A 26,656-nucleotide genomic window follows, 5' to 3' on the forward strand; every position below is an offset into this window, starting at 1 on the left:
AGATACAGAATTACTTTTTCTAACAAAAGAAAATTTCATTTAAATAGTAGTAATAAAACTTACTACATACCACTGATGTTGAGGTCATAATCTCCTGCTGTAATCACATTAGCTACTAATCCTTCCGCAGGCTGACTGCCAGAAACAACATCATTCAAAAGCTTCCGAATGGCTCCGGGTTGAGGTGGTTGGGTGATAATGTTGCTTACTGCTATCTTCAGATTTTTGATTATGTGAAGTTGATTATTAGGATCTCTCATATGTACTTTAAAAAAAAAAGGAAAAAAACTTGAAATTAATCCTACACAATAACAATCCAACAATAAGCAATTGGGTTAATAGTTTACAAAAAGAATGCACAAATCAAAAACCAGGAATTCCAAGTGGAAGTCTTCCAGAAGTACAACACAACTGACTTACTTATATACCAAGAGGGCTAGGTAGAGTCTAACCTTCTCCCTCAATGCTACTACTCACAACTTTGCTATTTGTAGGTCCTTTCCTTCCCCCTATTTTCTGGAGTTGCCAGGAACCAATCCCCATCTATATCAAATCCCTAATTCTCACTCACCCTAAGGGCAATCCCCAGGCAGTGTGACCTGTGAGATCTGTAGTAGCAATGCTGAAAATAGTAAAGGGGAAGAAAGGGGAATTAAGTGCTGCATGTGGGTTTCCTCTGCTTCTCCTAGTATACTGCCTGCATTCTCAGCCCTATTCTACCATCACAAAACTCAGTGCCCACCCCGGAGAAAGATGTTGATAGTAGTAAGGCTATGTTCTGGAACATAAGGTATATGCAAACTCTGTATTCTCTGCTCAACTTCACTATGAACCTAAAAAAGAAAGTCTGCTCTAAAAAAGAAAGTCTACTTTAAAAAAAAAACAAGAAGAAAATGCCCAGATCCCTTCCCCCACCCCAAAACCCTGACTCCACCCTGCTATAGGCCTTGCCAAGGCGACAGGATTTATAACCAGTGTTTCAGAACTTTAGGTCAGGGGATAGGTTTGCAGGGGACTGTAACAAGACGGTGTCCACAGTGCACAGCAGGAAATGTGAACATATTCTTTTCACATAAATATAATCAAAGAAGATCATTAGTTTCCATAATAGTATTAAAAGCAGTCCATTACATTAAGGACTCAACTTTTATTTATTTATTTTTTAACGTTTATTTATTTTTGAGACAGAGAGAAACAGAGTATGAACGGGGGAGGGTCAGAGAGAGAGGGAGACACAGAATCTGAAACAGGCTCCAGGCTCTGAGCCATCAGCACAGATGCCCGACGCGGGGCTTGAACTCATGAACCGCGAGATCATGACCTGAGCTGAAGTCAGACGCTTAACCGACTGGGCCACCCAGGCGCCCCTGGACTCAACTTTTAAAGTCAGACTTTACTTTAAATCCTAGCCCACCACATGTTATCCTAAAAACTTTTCAACTTTTCTATGCTTCAATTTCCTCATCTATAACATGTAATTAATGCCTTCTTCAAAGGGTTACTTTAAGAATTTAGATGAGATATCGTTAGATGAGACAATTAAGTGAAAAGCACTGAGCACCAAACCTGACATATACATAACTATATAGTTAGGTGCTTAAGAAAAAATGAAAGCAGCAGGTATCACACACATTCAAGTACAGCATGGATCATCATTTTTAAATAAGAGGCAAACTGGAAAACTGGCTTTGGATACCTACCCATTAAAAAAAAAAAACACTTTTTTTCCTCAGAGGAGAATCTTTACATCAAACTTTTTTTTTTTAAGTTTACTTATTTATTTATTTTGAGAGTGTGTGTGTGTGTGTGTGTGAGAGAGAGAGCAGGAAAAGGGCAGAGACAGGGAGACAGAGAATCCCAAGCAGGTTCCGCACTGTTAGCATGGAGCCAGACGTGGGACTCAAACCCACCAACCGTGAGATCATGATCTGAGCCAAAATCAAGATTCAGACACTTCACTGACTGAGCCTCTATATGAAGCCCATATTTTAAAATAAAGTTACATCAAATGTCTTCCTAAAATTTCCTATGTGTCCTCTCTGTTGACTTCTCAAGTTTTAATTAACAAACATAAGACGATAATCTTTTAAAAATACTATATATGGCATAAATATGTACACTTGTATTATAAAAATAAATATATGTATAGAAAGTATACATGCAGGGGCACCTGGATGGCTCAGTCAGTTAAGCGCTCAACTTTGGCTCAGGTCACGATCTTGCGGTTCATGAGTTCGAGACCCACGTCAGGCTCTATGCTAACAGCTCAAAGCCTGAAGCCTGCTTTGGAATCTGTCTCCCTCTCTCTCTGCCCCTCCCCTGCTCACACTCTGTCTCTCTAGCTCTCTCAAAAATAAACATTAAAAAAATTAAAATAAAAAAAATTTTTAATTAAAAAAAAAGAAAGTATACATATAAGTTCCATTATGACTGGCTATGATTAAAAAAGGAAGAAAGGAAAGGGAAACTCAAATGTATAATATTTGATTTCTTTTTAAAGAAAAGGAAGAAATACAATGTAAATGTAATAAGATTAATATTAGTTGGTTCTGGGTAGTGGGAAGCTTAGTAGGAAATTCTCTGAATTCTTCAATAATTGTTTGTTTTCTAATTTAAATAAACACACACAAGCCTTTTTCCCTAATTAAATTTCCCAGCTGGTCTAACTATGAAATAGAGAAAATGAAAAGCATGAAAATACTATGCTGCATTTCTGATATCTTTTAGAAAATACTGTACAAGTATTCTCCCTAAAGTTGGTCTCTAATTGTCAAAAAACATAAAAGTGTCTCTCAAAATTTTAAACTGGCTAATTACTGTTAGTATCAACACAAAAAAGTGTCAACACAAAAAAGACATTCTAGGGTCGCCTGACTGGCTTAGTCTGTAAAGCACATGACTCCTGGTCTCAGAGGTCATGAGTTTAAGCCACACGTTTGGGGTAGAGGTTACTTAAAAAAAAAAAAAAAAAAAAAAAAAAAGACATTCTAGTTTTGCCCATATTCAGAATGAGTTTATCATTTATTAGGTAATCCTACTAATACATCCAGAAATGAGTTAACAGATGTGACAGCCAGCCTCTGAAACAGTCCCCAATAATCCTGTATTTTGAGTTATGCACACACTTGTGTAATCCCTTCCCACCCAGGGTTGTTATATGTGCCCAACAGAACACAGCAAAAGCAAGAGTACATCACTTCTGAAATAAGGTTATGAAAGAGTACAGGGTCTATCTTGGGTGCACTTTCATCACTCCCTCTTAGCGAAACTAACTGCCGTGCCATGGGGATACTCAAGGAGCCTATGGAAAAGCCTACACTGCACACAACAGAGATCTCAGGAAAACATCTAGTGAGGAAGTGAGACTTGCCAACAACCACATGAGTGAGCTTGGAAGCAGATCCTCCAGCCCTGATGACTACGGTCTAGGCTGACAGTACCACTGCAACCTCAAGAGAGACCCTGTCCAAGAGAGACCCTGGGACAGAACTACCCAGCTGAGCTACTCCCAGATTCCTGACAAACTGAGAGACAAGAAATGCTTTTGTCCCCCCTAAAGTGCTTAATTTTGGAGTAATTTGTTATACAACAACAGAGAAGTAAAACACTGGAATATCCCAAAACTAACCTAATAAAGAGGAAGATAAGAGCTGAGAACGATTTAAAAAAATACTCTGAAAAAACTCACACAGTTCTAAAGCTTGGCTTCATTAAGAGTATATCACAAAAGGTGACATCATAATCATATGACATCTCAATTTCAAAATGAAATTCAGCTCTACCATTGTCTTACTTTTACAAGTTACCATATAAATATAATTTTTTTGTTGTTTTATATAAGTAACCTCTACCCCCAACATGGGGCTCGAACTCACGACCCAGAGATGAAGACTTGCATGCTTTTCCAACTGAACCAGCCAGGTAGCCTCATAAATATAATTTCTTGAATATTGTATTATGAAGTAAAATTTCCCAGTATGTGCAGGTCCACAGACTACTGTTTCCTCAAGCTAATTAAGAGTTGTTTCAGAAAAATCAATTTCATGTTCAAATAAATTTGAGAAACATAGGATTAAGTTTTTAAAAAGTCTCTTTATACCAGGTCTTCCCAGAGCCTTTAATGTGCTCAGTGACACTGTAATTCTCCCAAACACATGCTATTTGAAGCAAACTTATTTGATCATAAAACTCATTTGCAGGGCATGTATAACACATTGGGTGTTCTATGGAATATATTTTTAAAAATGATAATATCTTCTATGTTTTTACCTAGCACACGAGACTTTACTATATACAGGAAACCTGAATTGCCGGAAAAATAATCATAACTTGTACAAAAATGACACAAACAACATATGTATCTAAATTTTAAGGGGTGCCTGGGTGGCGCAGTTGGTTAGGCCATCTGACTTCGGCTCAGGTCATGATCTCACAGTTTGTGAGTTCGAGGCCTGCATCAGGCTCTATGCTAACAGCGTGGAGCCTGGAGCTTGCTTCGGATTCTGTGTCTCCCTCTCTCTCTGCCCCTCCCCCGCTCACACTCTGTCTCTCAAAAATAAAAACACTAAAAACAAATTTTAATTTTGAAACTTGACTTGAATTCATCCAAAGTTTGGTACTTGAAAAATTTGTAGGTTAATTATCTAGTCACACTAACATGGTAGTTAAAATTAATGAAATATTTCCTTTTAAAGAAAACTAGAGGCAGTAAGTTTCCTTCAAAGGTCCTTTAGAAAATAATCAAGATTTACACTGAAGATTTACATTCTGTTCTTTTTAAACCCTTAATTTACTCCAGTTAAAAATAATACTTTTTGAAAGTGACAGTCAAGTACTTTCAAAAGTTGATGTTTAAGTGAAATTTTCTTAAGTCTTATAAATGTCTAAATGATATGTTGAAATACTATTTAAAATTACTGAAGAACTATCACTATGACAGCAAAAACAGTGAAGTCTGATTAAGTAATACTACCACCACTATTCTTTAAAATAAATGGCCAGTAGAAATTTCTCAAGCAATATTAAGATTACAAACTTTGTGTTGAAATGACGAATATATATTCTTTTAGGTCTCAAACATCTATCTAGCATAACGATAAGAAAAATATACATACTCATCATTACTTAATATAAAGAAATACTTGTTGGATTTTAAAACATGTATCCAAGAAATCTAGAATGGCTCTCCACTGACTAATACATCAAGTCTAAACTTTTTTATTATTATTTTTATTTAAACTCTATTTTTAAGGCCCTACACATGCATGGTATTCAAATTTGTTTTATCAACCCTCCCTCACTATTCACTATAGCTTTAAACCATGGGTTTTTCTACTGAAATTGAAAAAAAAAGTGCACTGTACATTGGTATCTCAATAGTCAAAGCAAGTTTTGACCTCAAATAACAATATACCCACAGGCCAGAATGGAGTCCAATTATTTTTTTTTAACACTCCTTTCTCCTTTTAAGGAAATTTTAGCTGTTTTAGTTAGTTGTGTTCTTAAACTATGTGCCTGAAGTTATATTCTCATGCCTCAGTGCCTAAAGATACGCTATCTTTGAGGAATCCCCACACTTGAGACAAAAAACAAAAACAAAAACAAAAACAGTAGCCTTTTCTGGATGGCTAAGAACCCCAAAATTTATTTATCAGCAAAAAATTAAACTACAGAAAATTATGTCCTTTTCACCAAATTTCTAATGCCACCACCAAAGTCCAATGTCCTAATCACCTTAAACTTTGAAATGTTTATCAACTCTTATTTATCATTATAAACCATACAATTCTAATCTCCCCAACTTGATACCCTTGCTCAAGAATCTATGACTACCACGCATTTTTACCATTAGATATGAAATCCAAAATCCCATTCCCAGAATTCAAGATCCTTCCTTACCTAGGAATCATCTTCCCTTACTATACTGTACTCTGATGGGGCAGTTTCCTCACTGCTCAGGAAGCACTCAATCTTAACTTCTAGCTTTTGCCATTCTCACCTCATCCCCATCCTCAACGGGAAATGCTGGCACTCTTCCTTTCCATCAACTCTCTACCTAACCATGAAAGTCCAATTCATTTTGTTTCTTCCTAAATCTTTCGCAGTTTACAGAAGGAAATCAGAAAAATCCTGAGGTGGGCCCCTATTCACTGCACTATCCGATACAGAAAGCACCAGCCAGATGAAGCTATTGGGTTGGGCACTTGAAATGTCTAATCCAAACTAAAATGTAAACCTTATAAATGTCTAAATGCATACCAAAGTTCAAAGACTTAGCCATAAGAACATAAAATACTAAGATGTTTTATACTGATTACATGTTGAAATAGTAACATTTTGGAAATATTGGGTTAACTACAATACTAAAACTAATTTCACCTGCTTTTTACTTTTTTTATAGTGTGACTTCTAAATAATTTTAAATTATATATGTAACTCACATCATATTTCTGCTGGACAGCACTGCTCTCTGGTGTGAATAACAATCCTACTGCCAAGAGATAAGATGACTTAAGAATACTTTGAGTCACATTGCCTGTTTTTAAATCTTTCCCACATATAGGACTGTAGACAAGTTAACATCTTTATGACTCAATGTTCTCAAATTTAAAATGGTGAGAAGAGTTATCTACTCTATAGGATTCAACGAGAACTAGAAGAGAAGAGCTAAATAAAGCAGGTATCAAGTAGTAGCGTTATTATTCCTCATCAACAAAGCAGGAAAGAGCATACACATCAAAGTCAAACTGATTCTCACACTTTTTTTTAAGAACGTAAGAATGTAGGGCACTTTAAGGGCCCCTGGGTGGCTCAGTCAGTTAAGTATCAGACACTGGATTTCCACTCAGGTCATGATCACAGTTTGGTTCGTGAGTTCAAGCCCCGCGCAGGACTCTGCACCCACAGCATGGAGCCTACTTGGGATATTCTCTCTCTCTCTCTCTCTCTGTCTCTTCCTCTCTGCCCCTCCCCTACTCTCTCTTTCAAAATAAATAAACATTTTAAAAACAAAACAAAAACAGAATGTAGGGCACTTTGTTGTTCTTGATTTAGTAGAACATTGGAGGAGCTGAGCTTGATGGCTAAAGTACAAGCTGAAGAAAATCCAAAGGTTCCCAAACTTTGTTTTTTTGGACAGCTCCCACTCTCCTTTAAATAATAAAGTGAACTTATGGAGCTATTCTCTCAAAGAATACCACCTGTGGCACGTAAATACATACATGTATGGCACAGCACTTTCTGTGAAGAAATCATCATAACCAAATAAACATCATAGTCATTTGCTTGATACAACCTCATCATAGAACCCTTCATTTTATTCGGACCTTAAGAAGAAAGAACTTTATTTATACTTTGCTATGTTCTATTTGCAAAGGTAAATATATTGGTTAAATACTCGGGAGTTTTATTATGCTTATTTTTCACTAATAAAGAATGTAAAGGTGATGAAAACAGGCGGCTCTTCAATTAAAGACACATTTCTCCTGTTGATTAAACTTTTATCTGAAAAACTGAATCTTACGACTTTTCCATTCCTATAAATCTATTTAATTCCAACCATCCAAATTACAACTTGTCCTTACTTCTTCATCCATCAGGCAAAAGGCTGTTGCAAGTTTTATTATTTTTATAACATTTTTTTTCACAAGAGGTTAAATAAAATACTATATGCCTAAGAAAATGTTTACATTTTCAAAGAAAAAACATAACTAAATAGAAGCTTAGAAAGAGATAGGCCCCAGGAGGGCACCCGGGTGGCTCATTTGATTGAGCATCCAACTCTAGATTTCCGCTCAGGTTCATGAGATCAAGTCCAGCAGCAGGCTCTGTGCTGACAGTGCAGAGCCTCCTTGGGATGTTCTCTCTCTCTCTCTCTCTCTCTCTCTCTCTCTCTGCCCCGCCCCTGCTCTCTCACTCTCAAAATAAATAAACTTAAAAAGAGACAGAGCTAGGCCCCACTACCAGAAGAATACTACTCAAAACAACTTTGAAAGTCCAGTTTAACACCCAGGAGAAGATGATTCGTCTTCTTCATTAAGACTTCAGCATCTTCCCACCCTTACCTGCCTTGCAACTTCCTAATTCCCTCCCTATGGTCGTTGAAAACAGTCTCAACGCCCTTCTCTGGGGCTCTCCCCCCCCCCCCCCACCCCAATTACCCAGCAGCCCGGCTGGTCCGGGGAAGAAGGAAAGTGCCTAGAGAAACTAGAGGTTAGGACCGCGCTGTCTTGACAACCTCACTCATGGCCCCTCCCCCAGCCGCCAGTGGAGACACCCCGGGGCCCCAGCCGCAGACGCCACTCTACCGGCTCCGAGATGTAAACATCGCCCTTTTCTTCCCTTCCCGGCCCGGCTTTGAGGAAGCACAGTGAAAAAGGAAGGAGACCACATACCCTCCGAAGTGAGGCGAGAGAAGGGCTTAAGCAACTCCGCGAAGCTAAGGTGATTGAGGCGAGTGAGCCGCTCGGCTTCATCGCTGCACAGCGCGGCGACACAGGGGACGAAGGAGTCCGGGATTAGCTCCTGCACTGATTGTACACACTGGGCCATCGCCGCGGCACAAGCAGCGGCGGCGCCCGCCCTCCGGCCCGCTCTCAGAGACTGATCCTGCGGCTGCAGCAGCTACTGCCGCCGCCCGCCGGCCTAGCCCGGCCGGGCGGGGCCCCACACTGAAGCCTTGAGACCAACAGAAGGAACAGACGCCGCTGCCTCGGCTCCCAGGCACACACCACGGACCCCTCCCCTGCACCGCCACTCCTCAGGGCTCGCCCCGGCGTCCTCGCATTCCACCGTGATGGGTGGAGACGCCGACAATCGCCAGTTAACCCTCCAGACGGTAAAACCTTGGTCACTGCTCGACCGGAACCGCCATGTTGAGGCCGAACCCTGACCCACCGGCAGTACCCGTCCCAGCAGGCCCCGCGCTCGCCCCTCACGTGACGATTTTAAAGGAGGCGATGGGGCGGGGAAAGAGCAGAGGAGAAGGAAGTGAAGAGCGACGGAGGCCGGTTGGGAGGCTGGCGCCGGAAGTGGTGCGATGGGTGGGCCCCTACGGAGTGAGGCGGGGCTACAAGCGCGGTGGGCGGAGCCAAACGAGACGCGCGACTTTAGGCCTGATTCTCACACAAGCCTTTGGCAAGCCGAGCGCGGTGCAGGCGCCGAGCGTGTGCGAGATCCGTGCTGTCACAGTGGTGCGGGAACTCGCTCGCTTTCCACGCGGGTCGGGCCTATTTGGAGCCCCAAAGCCTCTCCCTGGAAACAGTAGGCAAAATAATGTGGCTGTTCGCGCTGTTTCCCACGCTCCCCGTAGAGCAGCAAGGGACACCTGCTCAAGGAAAAGTGTGCTGCCCGTGCGATGTGTGCTTGTTTCTCGTGGCGCGGGCCTAAGCAGACCTTGTATCGTTTAAATACAGCCATGCTTTTAGAAATGGACTACCACAAACGTGGACCCAACCAGTGAGCAGAAATGTGTGGTCTTGTGGGTACTGGAATTAACACGCGTGTAAGGGGAAACTCCTGGCGCTACTGTATGTTTGTTGGTCGCAGGGAAGTGGTGTGCTTGCAAACATCTGAGTCGTTCGCCGCCACGTTCGTTTCTCCACTATGCTTGGATGTTTTCTTCACAGTGATGGAGTTGCGGGAAGCCAGTAATTCCTTACCAAATGAAGTCCTAAACTGGCTTCCGTTCTTAGTTTGCCTTTTTAGAGATTGTTCGGTTACGTAAGTAGAGGTGAATGAAAGGGATTCTATTACAGTGTCACTCAATTGTTTGAATTCCTTCTGAATTATAAGCCAAAGATACAAGGCAAGGAAAACTACAATGCTCTATCATGCTTTTATGGTACCTTAATTTAAAGGAGGCATCACCAACACCAGTATCTCAAATTGTCGGATTCTTTGGCACCCTGAGGTTTTTACCTTGTAAAAATTTATGACAGGCAAGAGGTATGCCTTTCTCCTGTAAATTGATGGAAGGTAGGAAAGGACGACAGGACCTAATGACGTGACATTTTAGCCACAAATCAATTTAGAACACATAACATGCAAGTTGAGGATCTGGGAATTCATTTCCTTAAAACTGTGCCTGAGCATCTCTTGGAAATTCTTCTTGTATCCCCAGGAGTACACATCCCCTTTTGAATACCTTGGACCTCAATCCCTTATGTGAGAATCCTATAAAAGTGAGTATGACTCAAGTTATACATATTTTTTTTTTTTTTTTTTTTTTTTTTGGTAACAGGGCGCCTCAATGCAAGCATACAACTTTATTTAGTACTCAAAGTAATTAAAAAGGCAACATTTTTTACACTAAAATTAAAACTATTTGCATTAACCTCTCTGAGGACTCTTATTTTTTTCACTTTTTTAAAAAGTTTGTTTGTTTATTTATTTATTTATTTATTTATTTATTTATTTATTTTGAGAGAGAGAATGAGTAGGGGAGGGGCAGAGAGAGAGAGGGAGAGAGAGAGAATCCCAAGCCAAGCAGGCTTGCCAACACCAACCCAAAGCCTTACACAGGGCTTGAACCCATGAACCTCAAGATCATGACCTGAGCTGAAATGACGAGTCAGACACTTAAGCAACTGAGCCACCCAGGCACCCCTGAGGAGGACTTTAAAATATTTTAGCCTAAATGAATTTTTTGAGATATTCACATTCCATAAAATTCACCCCTTTAAAGTATACATTTCTGTGGCTTTTAGTGTATTCAAAGTGGTACAACCATTACTACTATCTAATTCCAGGACATTTTCATCACCCTAAAAAGAAGCTTGGTACACATTAGCAGACACTCTCTACCCCTATACCTTCTCCAGCCCCTGGCAATCACTAATCTACTTTCTGTCTCGATAAGATTTACTTATTCTGAACATTACATATGAATGGAATCATAGAAGATGTGACTTTCTGTGTTTGGCTTCCTTCACTTAGCGTGTTTTCAAGGTTTATTCATGTTATAGCATATTATAAGTACTTAATTCCTCTTTATGGCTGAACCTCAATGGATTTGTGTCTTATGCACTGACTTTACAATCTAACACCACATCCACAGAGTGGGTGAGTAATTCACTGTAAAAATCTATTTCTTTCTTCGTCTATCCTGATCTTCTAAGGTGTCCTCATCTAAAGGTTAAAGCTGAGTCACTGCTTTCCAGGCTACAAGAGTAGACAAAAGAATGGAAAAGCACATGATTAATAGTTTAAGTTCAAATTGCATTAATGGCACTCAATAATCTCACTCACATACTACTGGCTTTAATGAGTCTCACAATCTCATGTATCTCTACAAAAGAGACTGAAAAACATAGTCTTCTGTTGTTAAATGAAGAGGAGGAGAGGGAATATGGGATGGAAGTCAAGGTGTCCACTACATTTCATTATTTATTATTAATGAGATACCCTGCAGAATGTATTTGTATGTAACTGAATGTATTATATAGGGTCCAAGATATCACACATCTCTCATTTCTCTGATTCCTCTGGACACCGGAGCTTTTTGTATCTCATGTCCTTGAGACTATTCACTGTGTCCAGGAAAAATGAGGTGCTATGATTGGCAGGCTTTGGTCATGTGCCCAACCTCAAAGTCAAGAGGATAGGGTCTATCACTGAAAGAGGAAACTTGCTGGACAAAATAGTAACAATAACACAAACAACTAAGAACCTATTTTCCAGTATTAAATATGAGGACTATCTTTCTTCTCTCCCCAAAATCAAAGAATGACATAAAACTTCTGCTAAGCCAATGGGCTTATATTTTGGTATACTGTGCTATCAAACGTTCATTGATTATTTTATTTGGTGTGTATGGTATTGCTGATCTCTTCTGATGGCTGGTGAAGTCAAGTTTAAAGAACAGAGACACTGGAGTCAGAGAGGCCTGGGTGAAAAAGTGGTTCTACCACTTGTGAATAGAAATAATATCGTGATTATTGGTCACTATCCACCAGGCATCATGCTTTACATTCTCTACTACTTTTGCTTGTCAACAAACACTTAGAAGTATTTGCATCGCCAATTTTTAGATGTAGAAACTGAAACACAGAACAGTTAATTAACTTGCCCAAAGATAATCAGCAATGGAGCGTGGAACAGGACCAGTACAGTTTAACCTAGAGACTTGATCACTAGGGTAAATTGCTTTTCCACGTTTCCTTGCTTTGAAAGCACCTATAGAAATTTTCATTTGCATAGTTTCGTATGCATAGTTTTAGCAAGAAATCTGTGGCTTTTGACAAGTCACTTATCTTTCCTGAGCCTCACATTCTTTATCTGTGAGCTTAGAAAGTTGAGACTAGAAGATTTGCTGCATTCATCTGAAGGTGAAGATCTGAGAATCTATTCTTTCCACTATTATTAAATTTCATTGTGTAAACAGTAGATGGTGCTATTGAGTATTGGCTTTTAAAACCCAGTAAAAGCCGTTCTAATTCCTGGATACATAGTTTTCATTAGGAGACACTTACCTGTATATCAGAGCATTGGAGATCAGGGGATGACCAGAAAATTCATACACGAAAAGTTTCTTAAGCTCAAAGATTTTACATTATGTTGCTTTGAAACGCTAGGGGGGAAAAAAGACTTAAATATATAACCCACATGTTGGCCCATATTTTCTATTTTATTTACTGCACTGGATGTTTTAAGATTATTTATTAACATTCTAAAACACATGACATCCATTTTCTAATTATTTTAAGGATGAATCATAACCACAGTTTTGTACTCCAAAGCTCATAATTCTATTTTATACTTATTACAGGTATTTACACTCCATATAAATCTTCTCTAATTAAATCTGCAGGTAAAAATCTTTTGTAAATATTTTTCTCCTTTATGCTTCTAAAATAAGAGATTGTATCAATGCTTGATTTAATTTTTTTTAATGCTTGGGTTTAGGAGCACCTGGGTGGCTCAGTCAGTTGACCATCTAATTCTTGATTTGGGCTCAGGTCATGATCCCAGAGTCATGGGATCAAGCCCTGAATCAGGCTCCACATTGAGCGTGGAGCTTGCTTGGGATTCTCTCTCTCTCTCTCTCTCTCTCTCTCTCTCTCTCTGCCTCCCTCCCTCTGCCCCTCACCCCTGCTTGTGTATTCTCTCTCACTAAAATTTAAAAAATATAGTAAGGGGCACCTGTTTGGCTCAGTTCGTTAAGTGTCCAACTTTGGCTCAGGTCATGATCTTGCAGTTCATGGGTTCGAGCCCCACGTCAGGCTCTGTGTTGACAGCTCAGAGCCTGGATGCTGCTTTGGATTCTGTGTCTCCCTCTCTCTCTGCCCCTCCCCCACTTACGCATACTCTCTCTCTCAAAAACAAACATTAAAAATAATAATAATTTAAATGCTTACTTTTCAGTTATATATAAATACTTCCCAAAACTGGATAAAAATGTAGCAAAAATCCATAATATTATGCCCAATGGTGAAATATAAGAAGCATTTACTTTAAAGTCAGAATAAAACAGGATTATCATTGTTGCTATTCAATACTTTTCTAGCTTCCTACAAAAGCAGCTAGAAAAGAAAAACAAGCAAAATTTATAGGCTTTCAAAAGGAAGAAACAAAGCTGTACTTGGTTGGAGATGATATAGTGGAGTAAATATCCAGTGCCCCTTCATCATATTCATGTGGCTGTTCATCTTCTCTTCAGTTGCTCTCTCACAAGTGGAAGGCAGAACTCATATTTTCAGCTCTTAGAGTTAAGGCATCATCATTTGACTTGGCTTTGGTCAGCTAGGCGTATACTTGCAAAAATCCTATCTGAAAGTGAATTACATGAGAAGATATGCTTTTGGAGAACTTTAACTTCTGCTCTCCCTGGTAGTGGCAGAGGCACCACAAAGATGTCAATTCTACTGAAATTAATCTACAGGTTCAATGCAATTTCCATCAAAATACCCACAGAGATTTTATGGAATTTGACAAACTAATTCAGAAATCAACATTTAAGAACAAAGGTCTAAGAATAGATAATTTTGAAGACAAATTCCAAGGTATTTACTCTACCAGAAAGCCAGCCATACCAAGGTCATAATACAGTTGTCAAAAGACAGCTGTAGACAAATAGGCCAATGGAATAGAATAGAGAGCTGCAGGATAGACCAACTTGAAACAAAGCAATATAGAAAGGATGAAGTATTCAATAAATGGCGCTTTAATAATCAGTTATCTCTTTGAAACAAAAATCCAATTCATTAAAAAAGCCAGTTTAGGTAGGGGCACTTGGGTGGCTCAGTCCGTTAAGCTTCCGACTTTAGCTCAGGTCATAACCTCGTGGTCCGTTAGTTCGAGCCCCACATCAGGCTCTGTACTGACAGTTCAGAGCCTGGAGCCTGCTTGAGATTCTGTGCTCTCTTCCCCTCCCCCACTCACACTCTGTCTCTCAAAAATGAATAAATGTTAAAAAAGATTTAAAAAAAAACAGTTTAGATAGAATAAAGATGCAAATAACAATAGCAAACACTTACTTGATGCCTATTAAAAGCCTGGTATTTTAAGCCTTTTACGTATGCCACTTATTTATTCCTCATAAGAACCCTATCAAATAGGTACTGTTAATATCATCTCATTTTATAAATGAGGAAACTGAGGCAAAAGAAGTTAATTAAATTGTCTCAAAGCCACTAAGTAGAAGAACTGTGATTTGAACTTAGGTAATCTGCCTCTTGAGACCATTTTAATATGCCATATGTTAATGCATTATATTGTCTCCCTTTCGGACAGAGGAGGGACAGATTTCTTAAACAAAATTCCAAAAGTGCATATCCTGACAGAAAATATTGATAATTAAATTTAAGATCTTCTAGGGTCGCCTGGGTGGCTCAGTCGGTTGAGCGATCGACTTTGGCTCAGGTCGTGATCTCACAGTTTGTGAGTTTGAGCCCCACATCAGGCTCTGTGCTGACAGCTCAGAGCCTGGAGCCTGCTTCGGATTCTGTGTCTCCCTCTCTCTCTGCCCCCTCCCCCCCACTCATGCTCTGTCTCTCTCTGTCTCAGAAATAAATAAACATTAAAAAAAAAATTTTAACAAAAAACCTAAATAAATAAATAAATAAATAAATAAAATTTAAGATCTTCTTTTCATCAGAAGACCACAAAGATAGCAGAAATACAAGCTACAGATGTGAAAAGACATGTATCTACACTAAGGAATTATGTTTAATAAGGAAAAGGGGAAACAATACAATGGAAAAATGCACTAATGACAGAAAGTCATTTCACAGAAAAGGAAACTTAAACTGTCAATAAACATTTAAATATTCTCAAAGTTAAAAAAAAATGGGCAAAGGATACAAATAGATGATTCTCCAAAGAAAGATAATAAATAGGCAATAAGCACATAAAAAGATGTTCAACATCATTAACCATCACGGAAATGAAAATCAAAACCATAATGAAATACGACATCACACCCACTAGGATGGCTGTAATCAAAAGAACAAAGAATAACAAACGGGACAAGGATGTGGAGAAATTTGAGCCTTCCTCTCCTGCTGGTGGGAAGGTTAAAGGGGTGCAGCAGTTTGGAAAACAGCTTGTTAAACAGAGTTTCTCAACTATTAAACATGGAGTTGCCAGGATGCCTGGGTGGCTCAGTAGGTTAGGTGTCAGACTTTGGGTCATGATCTTGCAGTTCACAAGTTTGAGCCCCACATTGGGCTCTCTGTTGTTCGCACCAAGCCCGTTTCAGGTCCTCTGCCCCTCTCCAGCTTGTGTTTTCTCTCTCTCTCAAAAAGAAATAAACATTTTTTTAAAAAGTAAAAAAACAAAAAACAAAAAAACATAGAGTTACCATATGATTCAGCACTTTTACCCTTAGGAGAGATGAAAATGTGTGTCCACACAAAAAGTGGTATGTGAACCTTCATAATGATATTATTCATAATAGCCCAAAAGTGGAAACAGTCCAAATGTTCATCAACTAATGAACGAATAAGTAAGTATATACCATGCGACAAAATATTATTACTGTTAATATTACTGATACATGTTACAACATGGATGAACCTTGAAAACATGCTGAGTGAAAGAAGTCAGTCACAAAGGACCACATATAATTCCATTTATATGAAATATCCAGAATACATTCATAGAGATACAAAATAGGTTAGGGTTGGGGGGAGTGAGGAGGAGGAGTGGCAGAGTTGGAAGCTTATGGCTAAGGGCTGCCAGGCTTCTTTTGGGGTGATAAAAATATTCTAAAATAATTATGATGATGATGCCCAACTCTGTGAATGTGCTAAAAAGCCACTGAATTGTGTAATTTAAGTGGGTGAAATTGTATGGTATGTGAATTATATCTCAATAAACTTGTTACTCAAAAAGTGCAATTGCAATAATTTGCAATTAAAAAAGATCAGAGATGAGGAAAAGCATTACAATTTGTGTTGTAATGTTTGGTAACAACAAAACCATAAATGGAAAGAAATTCTAGTCATGGTTTTTCCACTGCCTAGTTGTAAGACCTTGGAACACTAGTCACTTTACCTTTGTGATCTCAAGAATCATCATCTGTAGATTAAGGATTGTACAAATGCTAAGAACTTAGGATTCTAGGGGAGCCTGGGTGGCTCAGTCAATTAAGCGTTTGACTTTGGCTCAGATCATGATCTTGTGGTTCTTGGGTTCAAGCCCTGCGTTGGGCTCTGTGCTGACAGCTCAGAACCTGGAGCCTGGAGCCTCCTTCAGATTCTGTGTCTCCCTCTCTCTCTGCCCTTCCCCCCCCTCACCCCCGCCATGCTCTGCCTCTCTCTCTCAAAAATAAGTACACGTTAAAAAAAATTTTTTTTTTAAAGAACTTATGATTCTAAACAATGGTTCTTAATTTTTAGGATCACAGATCTCTTTGAGAAGTTGATAAACATCAGGGGCATTCTGGTATAAATCATAAGGCACTGTTAATTATTATTAATGTTTAATATTGTTTTGAAATTTTGGACAAATGAAATAAAAATAACTGGTATAAATATTGAAAAAGGAAAAACAGGCTGTTATATATTCAGAAAACCCAGACAAATTTAGAAAAAAAATCATGAGAACTAATAAAAATTATTCAACAAAGTGTCCTAAATTCATAAAAATCAATAGAAATGAACAAGAATAACCTAATTGGAAAATACAATTTTTTTAAAAAAAGATGTCACATTCAAATCTATACTCCTGAATTGGAAGGTTATCTCAATCAATGAAAATTTCAGTTATTTTTCAAATATTGAGGACTTTCCAGATATGTTTCTATTATTGATTCATAATTTAATGCCTTTGTGATCAAACATACTTTGTATGACTGAATAATTTTAAATTAGTGAGAGTTGGTTTAAGGCTCAGAATATGGTCTATCTTGGTAAATGTTCTGTGCATACTTGAAAAAAAATTATGCATTCTGCTCTTGTTGGAAGGTTGTTCTCTAAATGTTAATTAGGTAACATTGATTGGTCATGATCTTCAATTGCCTTGTACTCTTACATCTATCTATTATATTTATCTTTTACCTTATTAATATCTTTTTAAAAATTTTTTTAATGTTGATTTATTTATTTTGAGAGAGAGAGCACTCAAGAGCGAGGGGCAGAGAGAGAGGGAGAGATAGAATCCCAAGCAGGCTTAGCACTGTCAGTGCAGAGCCTCACGTGGGGCTCAATCTCATGATGATGAGATCCTGACCTAAGCCTAAATCAAGAGTCAGACACTTAACCTACTGAGCCACCCAGGCGCCTCTATTATCTGTTTATTCTTAGGGCTGCTGTAGCAAAAATTGCCACAAACTGAGTGGCTTAAAATAACAGAAAATTATTTATTCACAGCTTTGGAATCTAGAAGTCCAAAGTCATGGTGTCAGCAGGGCCGTGCTCCCTTAGAAGACTCTAAAGAAGAATCCTCTTCCTTTTCCCTCTTCTAGCTTATGGTGAATATTGACAATCCTTGGCATTCCTTGGCTTGTGGCAAATCTAATCTCTGACTTTGTTGTCACTTGGATTGCTTTCCTATGTCTCTGTCTCCAAATTTCCCCCTCTTTATAAAGACACCAGTGATTGGATTTAGGTCCCACCCTCATCTAACTTGATTACATCTGCAAAATCCTTTTTCAAATAAAGTCATATTTATACATATGGGGGTTAGGAATTCAGTACACCTCTTTCGTAGATGCAGTTGAACCCACAACACTATTCTTATATCTATTCTTATATCCCTATATCTATCCTCATAGAAGGATATGTCATTCTGTATCTTTAGACTTACAGTGGATTTTTTGATGTACATCTATTCATTGAGAGAGAAGTATGGAAATCTCTGTCTATAATTGTAGATTGGCCTATTTCTCATTTCAGTTCGATGAATTTTTGCTTCATATAATCTGAAGCTCTCAATTTGGTGCAATAATGTTTAGTATTGCTAAGTCTTCTTGAAGAATTGGCTTTTTTAGTGAAGAATGAACACTATCATTCTCCCATGCAGCATAATACTGAAGGTCTTAGTTTGCATAATATGGCAAGAAAGAAATATATGGTCTATGGATCAGAAAGAAAAGTAAGTAAGTCTCTCATTATTTGACAGATGATATTACTTAAGGAGAAAATTTACTTTATTGTCATAGAAAAGTTATTTACAACAGAGAGTTCTAGAGAATTGCTAGATAAAAGATCAAAAAACCAATTGTGCTATTACATATCAGCAACAGATACCCAGAAAATAGACATTTAAAAAGATAATTCTTCAACAGCAATTAAATATTTGACCTGATTGGAATATATATAATGTATTTTTATATGTATGATATACATGTAAATTTTTTTTAGCTTTTTGAAATTTTATTTTTTGTATTATTTTTTAATATGAAATTTATTACATGTAAATTTTAAACATGAAATTATTTTGTGGAGAAAACCTTAAAACTTTATTGAAAAAGTAATTTTTTTTAAAAACTAAAAAATTTAAAATAATACTTAAGTAAATAGATACTTTGTTTATGGACTCAACACTGTAAGGATGGCAGTTCTTCTCAAATTAATCTGTAAATTCAATTCTAAATTTAATAATATGAGGAATCAGGGGCGCCTGGTTGGCTCAGTTGATTAAGCATCCGACTCTTGATTTTGGCTTAGGTCATGATCTTCTGGTTCATGAGTTTGACGTCTGCACTGGGCTCTATGCTATCTCTCTCAAGATAAATAAATAAACTTAAAAAAAAAAAAGAATATGAGGAATTACAAAAGCAGAAATAAGTAAATTTTACTACTTCAAAATTTAAAACTATTATTTACAAAAAAAGGGATAATCAGAAAATAACCAAACAGGAGGAAAGGTATATCGTAAATATAACAAAAATAAAATGTTTTTCATATACAGAGTTTCCTTTCTAGGAGAAACATATTTGCTTTTTGTTATATTTATGATAAATCTTTCCTCATATCTTTTTGTTCTTATGCATCTCTCAAATTAGTCCCACTTCTTTCTATCCTCAGGTATTTCCTGCCTTTACTGTTTTATTATACCTCACCTCAATTTTTCAATAGCCCATTAATTGCTCTTTCAGCCTCCAATCTTGTTCAGCTTCAATGCCATTCTCTAGAGTGAACTCTCTAAAATGCATATCTAAACATGTTATTCACTTCTGTAAAAATTTTCAGTGACTCTCCATAGCCCAAATCCCTAACATGACATGTTAGGATATATTTTTACCCAGCCATTGTCCTCTCCCCAGCCTCTTCCTCCACAAATGCATTCTGCTCAAATTTCATCTTCTCGTGAGATAGAATTCTCTTTCAAGTTTAGCAATGTCGTGTACTTCTACGTGTCTCATAGCAAAACTTAATATAGACTGTCCCATTGTTATATAATCATTTGCTTTCTTATTTGTTCTCACATATAAATTTTGAGTTTTTTGAGAGCAAGTACACAGTAGGCACTCATTTCATCACCCGTGTAAGATAAATGAAAGAAAGATATAAAGAGAGAGATCATAGAAGTTTTACTTGGCAGCTCTGTAAATTAATGTCTCGCTTTTCAAAAGCAATTTGGTGGCATGTATCAAGGGCTATGGAAGTGTTCATAGCCCTGCCCCAATTGGTTTACAACAAGGCATACAATCCTTCTATAATAATATCTTAACTGCTAAAAGTTTAAACCATATGGGCTGCTCTCCATGGTTCTGAACTATACTTGACAATCAAGACACTAATTTAGTTCACTAATATCTCCTGTGTAATTTTTCCCCCAGATATGTGAAGCAGAGTAGGGAAGAGAGGGTTATTAGAAAGAAATGTAAAAGAGGAAGAGAGATTATTCCAAAGGTTAGAGTTTCAGGTGGAAAAGGAGATTCATTTTGAGATTATTTTCAGGTGGTTTCAGCTGCAAAATTCCACAGCAAAGGAATCAATAGAATGAAAAGGCAACATACAAGATGGGAGAACATATTTGCAAATCATATATCTAATATATCCTACAACTCAATAGCAAAGAAACTAATAACCAATAAAATGGGCCGAGGACGTGATAGACATTTCTCAAAAAAATATATAAATGATCAACAGGCATATGAAAAAAAATGCTGACTGTTACAAATCATCAGGGAAATGCAAATCGAAACCGAAATGAGGTAACATCTCACACTTGTCAGGATGGCAATTATCAAAAAAATAAAAGATAACTGTTGGCAAGGATATGAAGAAGTTGGAGCTCTGTACATTGTTGGTGGGAATGCAAAATGGTGCAGCCACTATGGAAGACAGTATGATGTTCCTCAGAAAATTAAAAACAATTACAATATGATCCAACAATCCCACTTCTGAAAAATTCTACAAAAAAATTAAAATTGGAATCTTGAAGAAATGTTAGGACACTAATGTCCCACACAGCACTATTCATAATAGCCAAGATGTAGAAACAAACTAAATGTCCGTTGACTGATGAATGAATAAAGAAAATGTGGTATATACATACATGCAGCAGAATATAATTCAGTCCTTTTTTTTTTAATTTTTTTTAACGTTTATTTTTGAGACAGAGAGAGACAGAGCATGAACAGGGGAGGGGCAGAGAGAGGGAGACACAGAATCTGAAACAGGCTCCAGGCTCTGAGCTGTCAGCACAGAGCCTGACGTGGGGCTCGAACTCACGGACCATGAGATCATGACCTGAGCCGAAGTCGGCCACTTAACCGACTGAGCCACCCAGGCGCCCCTATAATTCAGTCTTAAAAAGAAGAAAATTCTGCAATCTGCAACAACATGGATGAATCTTGAGGACATTTTGGTCAATGAAATAAGCCCAACACAGAAAGATAAAAACTGGATGATCTCTCTTACAAGAAATATCTAAATGTTCATACAAGCACAGAGTGAAGTGGTGGTTGACACGGGCTGAAGGGAGGAGGAAATGGAAAGTTACAAATAAATGGGCATATCGTTTCAGTCAAGCAGGATGAATACGCTCTAGAGATCTGCACATATGGTCATCAATTGTATATTGCACATTTAAAAATAGGTTAAGAGGATAGATCTCATGTTAAATGCTCTTAATATAAAATTCAATTTAAAAATAAAATAAAAATGTAGTTTGCCTAATAATATAATCTCAGAATATACAAAGCTAATATTTAAAGGATTAGGGGCAAAAGCAGACAAATCTTTTTAATAATTGATAAACAAGCAGAAAAGAGTCCATAAGGTTATTTGAATAACACACTTAACAAAATTGACCTAATCATTATATAAAATATAGTTCAACAAGTGTAGAAAACACATAATTTTCAAATACATATGGAACAATTATTCAAATAAATCATATGCTAAGTCATAAATCAAGACTAATCAAATATCCAAGATTACAATCAGAGAGAGTATGTTCTCTAACTATAAAGAAATTAAGCTAGAAATAAATAACACGTAACTAGTAAATCCACAAATGCATGGAAATTTCATACTTCTAAATAACTCTTGGCTAAATAAGAAATCAGAATGAAATTAGAAAAATTCTGAACTAAATGCTAATGAAAACATATCATTTAAAGTCATGGAACTCAGTGAAAGTAGTGCATAGAGGAAAATCTAAGACTTAAATATTTATGAATAAAAAGAAATGGTATCAGTTAACTGTTTATGCAATAAGAGAAAATTAGCAAATTAAATCTAAAGAAAATAAGAAGGAAATAATACAGATAAGATCAGAAATCAAAGAAATAGAAAACAAATTGAGATAATTCAACAAGGCAAAATACTTTTTCTTTGAAGTTTTTATTAAACCCTTTGTAAGGCTTAACAGGAAAAAGGTAGAAGTTTCAAAGACAGGCATGAAAAAGAAGACAAAAAGATGCCAAAGACATTAAAAGGATAATAAGAGAATGAACTATTTATGTCAATACATTTGAATATTTAGATGAAGCCGACAAATCCCTCACAAAAAGGAAACCAAAAGAAATAGGATAGGTGAATAATACTATACTATTAAAGAAATTGCATCTATAATTAAAAAAAAAAATTCTCACAGAGCAAACTCCAGTCCCAAGGGGTGTCATTAGTAAATTCTATCAAACATGTAAAAAAAAAAAAAAAAAAAAAAAGTATCCTAAACTCTTCCAGATAGGCAAGGGAATACTTCCCAACTCATTTTACCTAACCACCATAACATTGATATCAAAACTTAACAGTAAATTACAAAAACAAGTTATAGGTTTACTCATAAACATAGGTACAAATATTATAAATAAAATATTAATAAATTAAATTCATACAGATATACGTGTTACATAATGACCAAGATGCTTTTATTCCAGGGAATATAAAATTCATTTAAACATTTGAAAAACCAATCATTGTAACCTACCACAATAACAAAACAAAGGAGAGAAATCATTTAATAATTTCAATTGATGCCAAAAAGCATTTGGTAAAATTTAATATCCCTTCATATGAAAATACCTACTGATCTAAAAATTCTCAGCAAATAAAGAAAAATAATACATTCTATCTGAAAAGAGGTATCTACAAAACTCATACAGAAAATACCTTTGATGATGAAATCTCCAAAGCCTTCCTGGGGAAAAAAAAAGGATATCCACTATCACCACTTTTATTCAACATTTTATTTGATATAAACTATGCAATTAAGCAAAAAAAAAAAAAAAAAGTAAATCTACAAAGAATGGAAAGAAAGAGATAAAACAGTCATTATTCACAGATGATACAATTGCACACATGAAAATCAGGAAGAACTTTGCATCAGCCAGTAGAATTAATAAGTAATTTTAGCAAGGTCACTGGATATAAGGTCAGTATATATAAAAATCAGTTGTATTTCTATAAGCTAGGAAAAAAACTACATAACAAAATCTAAAAAATTAGATAATAAAATATTAAAACAGTGTAACTTAACATTGCATCAAAAGACATCAAATACCTAAGGGAAAAAATTAATAAAAAATATCCAAGACCTATATTCAGAAAACAACAAAACATCACAGAGAAAAATTAAAGAAGACCCAAATAAATCAAGGTTGTGTTATCTTCACGGATTTGAGAAGTCCATATTTTAAAGATGACAATTCTTTCCATATCAAAGAATATTTTTGGGGGGAAAGGAATAGAAAATTTAGTAAAACTGATTCTAAAATTTGTATCAAAATCTAAAGGATAACAAATTCCATATTGAAGAAAAAGGACAAAATTGAGAATTTACACTATCAAATATCAAAAATTATTTTTAAATACAGGTATAAAAACAGCATGGTATTGATTCAAATGTAGCAAATGGATCAGTGGATCAGAAAACAAATTTCAAAAACAGACATCAAAAATCTATGCCAGATGCTCATACACTTAAGTGTCTAAGAAAAAAAAAACTTTTGTTTTCAGTTTCTTTATCTTTTAGAGACAGAGAGAGAGAGAGAGAGCTGAAGCATGAGCAGGGGAGGGGCAGCGAAAGATGGAGAGAATCCCAAACAGGCTCCGTGCTGTCAGCACAGAACCCAACGTGGGGCTTGATCTTGTGAACTGGGAGATCATGACCAGCGCCGAAATCAAGTCAGATGCTTAACCAACTGAGCCACTCCAGTGCCCCAAAAACTTTTTTAGATATAACATAGGAGAATATGCCCATGACTTTAGGATATGCAAAGATTTCCTAAACATAACACAAGACACATAATGAAAGAGATTGCTAAATTGGACTTGACTAAAATTAAAATTTCTGTACAACAAATGTACTATTAAGAGAATGAAAATGCAAGCTACAGAATAGGAGATGATATTCACAATATACATATTTGACAAGAAAAAATTTGTATCCAGATTCTACAAATCAGTAAGAAAGACAGACACTGCAATTTTTAAATAGGCAAATGATTTGAACTGGTACTTGACAAAAGAGGACATCCAAATGCCTGATAAGCAAATGAAAGGGTGCTCCATATCATTTGTCACACACCATAATGGCGAAAGTTATGGCATGGCCAATACTCAGTGTTCACAATAGCGTAGAGTAACTGGAACTCTCATATTCTGCTATGGGAGTTTAAGTTGATTCAGTCCCATTGGCTTCAGCTGCTCTTTACATTTAGAATTGTGGAAACTAAATAAATCCACTACTGTCCTGCTTATCTGGACCAGATCCCTCTGAGAAACACAAATTATATCTCATTTATCTAATAAAGCCAAGCATACTTTAACAGACCCAGTAATTCCATTCAGATATTTAACACATAGGCATATATGCTCCAAAAGATTTGTATAAGAAAGTTCATAGGAGTTTGTTGATAATAGCTCTAAATTCGACAAACTCAAAATGACTATTGACAGTAGAGTGGATAAATTGGGGCATATTCCTATGATAGAATATATACAAAAGTGATGAACCAATACTACATGTACAAAGACATCCTATATGAGTCCACATTTATGGAATAAAAAATAAGTAAAATTAACTATAATGACAGATGTCAGAAAAGTGGTAAACTTTGGTGGAGAAATATTGACTAGAAAGGGGCATGAGATAGGTTTCTGGGGTGTTGGTAATGTTCTTGATCCTGATATAGGGAGTGGTTGCATAGATATATTCGCTTATAGGAATTTAGTGATCTATAAACTTAAATTTGTATATTTTCCTTGATATTTTATAATTTTGATTTTTTTAATTTACCACCCCCCAAACATACCAAGGTGACATAAGTTTTTTCCAAGGTTTTCCCTTCAAGTTTTATAGTTTTTAGCTTTTATGTTTACATTTATGATCCATTTCAAGTTAATTTTGTAAATGGTTTGAGAAAGAGTCAACACTAACTTTTTTTCATAAGGATAGCAAGTTATTACAGCATCATTTGTTAAAAGTATTTTCATTCCTATTGAATTGCCTTGACACCTTTGTAGAAAACCAATTTACCATGTATCTGAAGTCCTAATTCTGGATTCTTTATTCTACATCTATCCTTTTTTTTTTTTTTTTAACGTTTATTTATTTTTGAGACAGAGAGAGACAGAGCATGAACAGGGGAGGGGCAGAGAGAGAGGGAGACACAGAATCTGAAACAGGCTCCGGGCTCTGAGCTGTCAGCACAGAGCCCGACGCGGGGCTCGAACTCACGGACTGTGAGATCATGACCTGAGCCGAAGTCGGATGCTTAACTGACCAAGCCACCCAGGCGCCCCTCTACATCTATCCTTATACCAGTAATACATCATCTTTTTGTTTTGTTTTGCTTTGCTCTGTTTATTTATTTTTATTTATTTACTTATTTTTAATGTTTATTTTTGAGAGAGAGAGACAGAGACAGAGACAAAACATGAGCAGGGGAGGGGCAGAGAGAGAGGGAGACACAGAATCTGAAACAGGTTCCAGGCTCAGCTGTCAGCACAGAGCCTGATGCAGGGCTCAGACTCATGGACCATGAGATCATGACCTGAGCCGAAGTCAGATGCTCAACTGACTGAGCCACCCAGGCACCCCTTGTTTTGTTTTGTTTTGTTTGTTTGTTTTGTTTGTTTGTGGTTTTTTCTCCTTCATACTACACCTCTTGATTACTATAACTTTATAGTAAGTCTTGAAATCAGGTTGCTTAAGTCCTTCAATTTTTGGTGTTTTTGCTTTGAAATTACTTTGTTTCAGGGGCGCCTGGGTGGCCCAGTCGGTTGAGCATCTCACTCTTGATTTTGGCTCAGGTCAAGATCCCAGAGTCATGGAATTGAGCCCTGTGTCTATGCCTAGCATGGAGCCTACTTGAGATTCTCTCTCTCTCTCTCTCTCTCTCTCTCTCTCTCTCTCTCTCCCTCTCTCTCTCTCCCCCTCTCCCCTGCTCATGCATGCTCTATCTCTAAAATTTTTTTTAAAAACACATAAATAAATAATAAGAAAAAAGGGTAAATACAATAAGATATTTTGGGAGAGACCACATTCATAAAACTTATTATATCATTGTAATTGTTCTACTTTATTATTAGCATTGTTATTAATATCTTACTGTGCCTAATTTATAAATTAAACTTTATCATAGGTGTGTGTGTATAGGAAAAAACAGGATACGTAGAGCTTGGTACTATGATCAGTTTCAGGCATCCACTAGGATCTATGGTAATAATTCCTGTATCATTCTTGTTAACTGGCGATATGTATTATTTTTTTCCCTTGATTCCTTTTCTAAGGCTTGACTATTTATGCTAATATT

General features: G+C 36.8%; 2 protein-coding genes across 5 annotated transcripts in view; one reads left to right on the forward strand and one right to left on the reverse strand.

Annotated features, from left to right (window-relative positions):
* TRAPPC8 (trafficking protein particle complex subunit 8) overlaps positions 1-8,905 on the reverse strand; it is an 81,972-nt gene extending 73,067 nt beyond the window's left edge. For both annotated transcript variants that reach the window (XM_060613539.3, XM_060613538.3), the window contains exons 1-2: positions 8,394-8,905; positions 71-265 (exon numbers count right to left, since the gene is read on the reverse strand). In XM_060613539.3, coding sequence (XP_060469522.2) covers positions 71-265; positions 8,394-8,550 — 352 coding nt within the window. In that variant the 5' untranslated portion in view covers positions 8,551-8,905. The remainder of the gene's footprint in view (positions 1-70; positions 266-8,393) is intronic.
* The window catches only part of LOC145712992 (uncharacterized), a 52,928-nt gene continuing 35,142 nt past the window's right edge, over positions 8,871-26,656 (forward strand). For 2 of the 3 annotated variants that reach the window (XM_081790781.1, XM_081790783.1), the window contains exons 1-2: positions 8,871-9,350; positions 10,121-10,181. In XM_081790781.1, coding sequence (XP_081646907.1) covers positions 8,871-9,350; positions 10,121-10,168 — 528 coding nt within the window. In that variant the 3' untranslated portion in view covers positions 10,169-10,181. Of the gene's footprint in view, positions 9,351-10,120; positions 10,182-17,810; positions 18,759-26,656 lie in introns of those variants that run through there. The other variant, XM_081790782.1, reaches the window with a different exon arrangement.

This window comes from Panthera onca, chromosome D3 (genome assembly GCF_046562875.1).
Source record: "Panthera onca isolate mPanOnc1 chromosome D3, mPanOnc1 haplotype 2, whole genome shotgun sequence".
NCBI lineage: Eukaryota > Metazoa > Chordata > Mammalia > Carnivora > Felidae > Panthera > Panthera onca.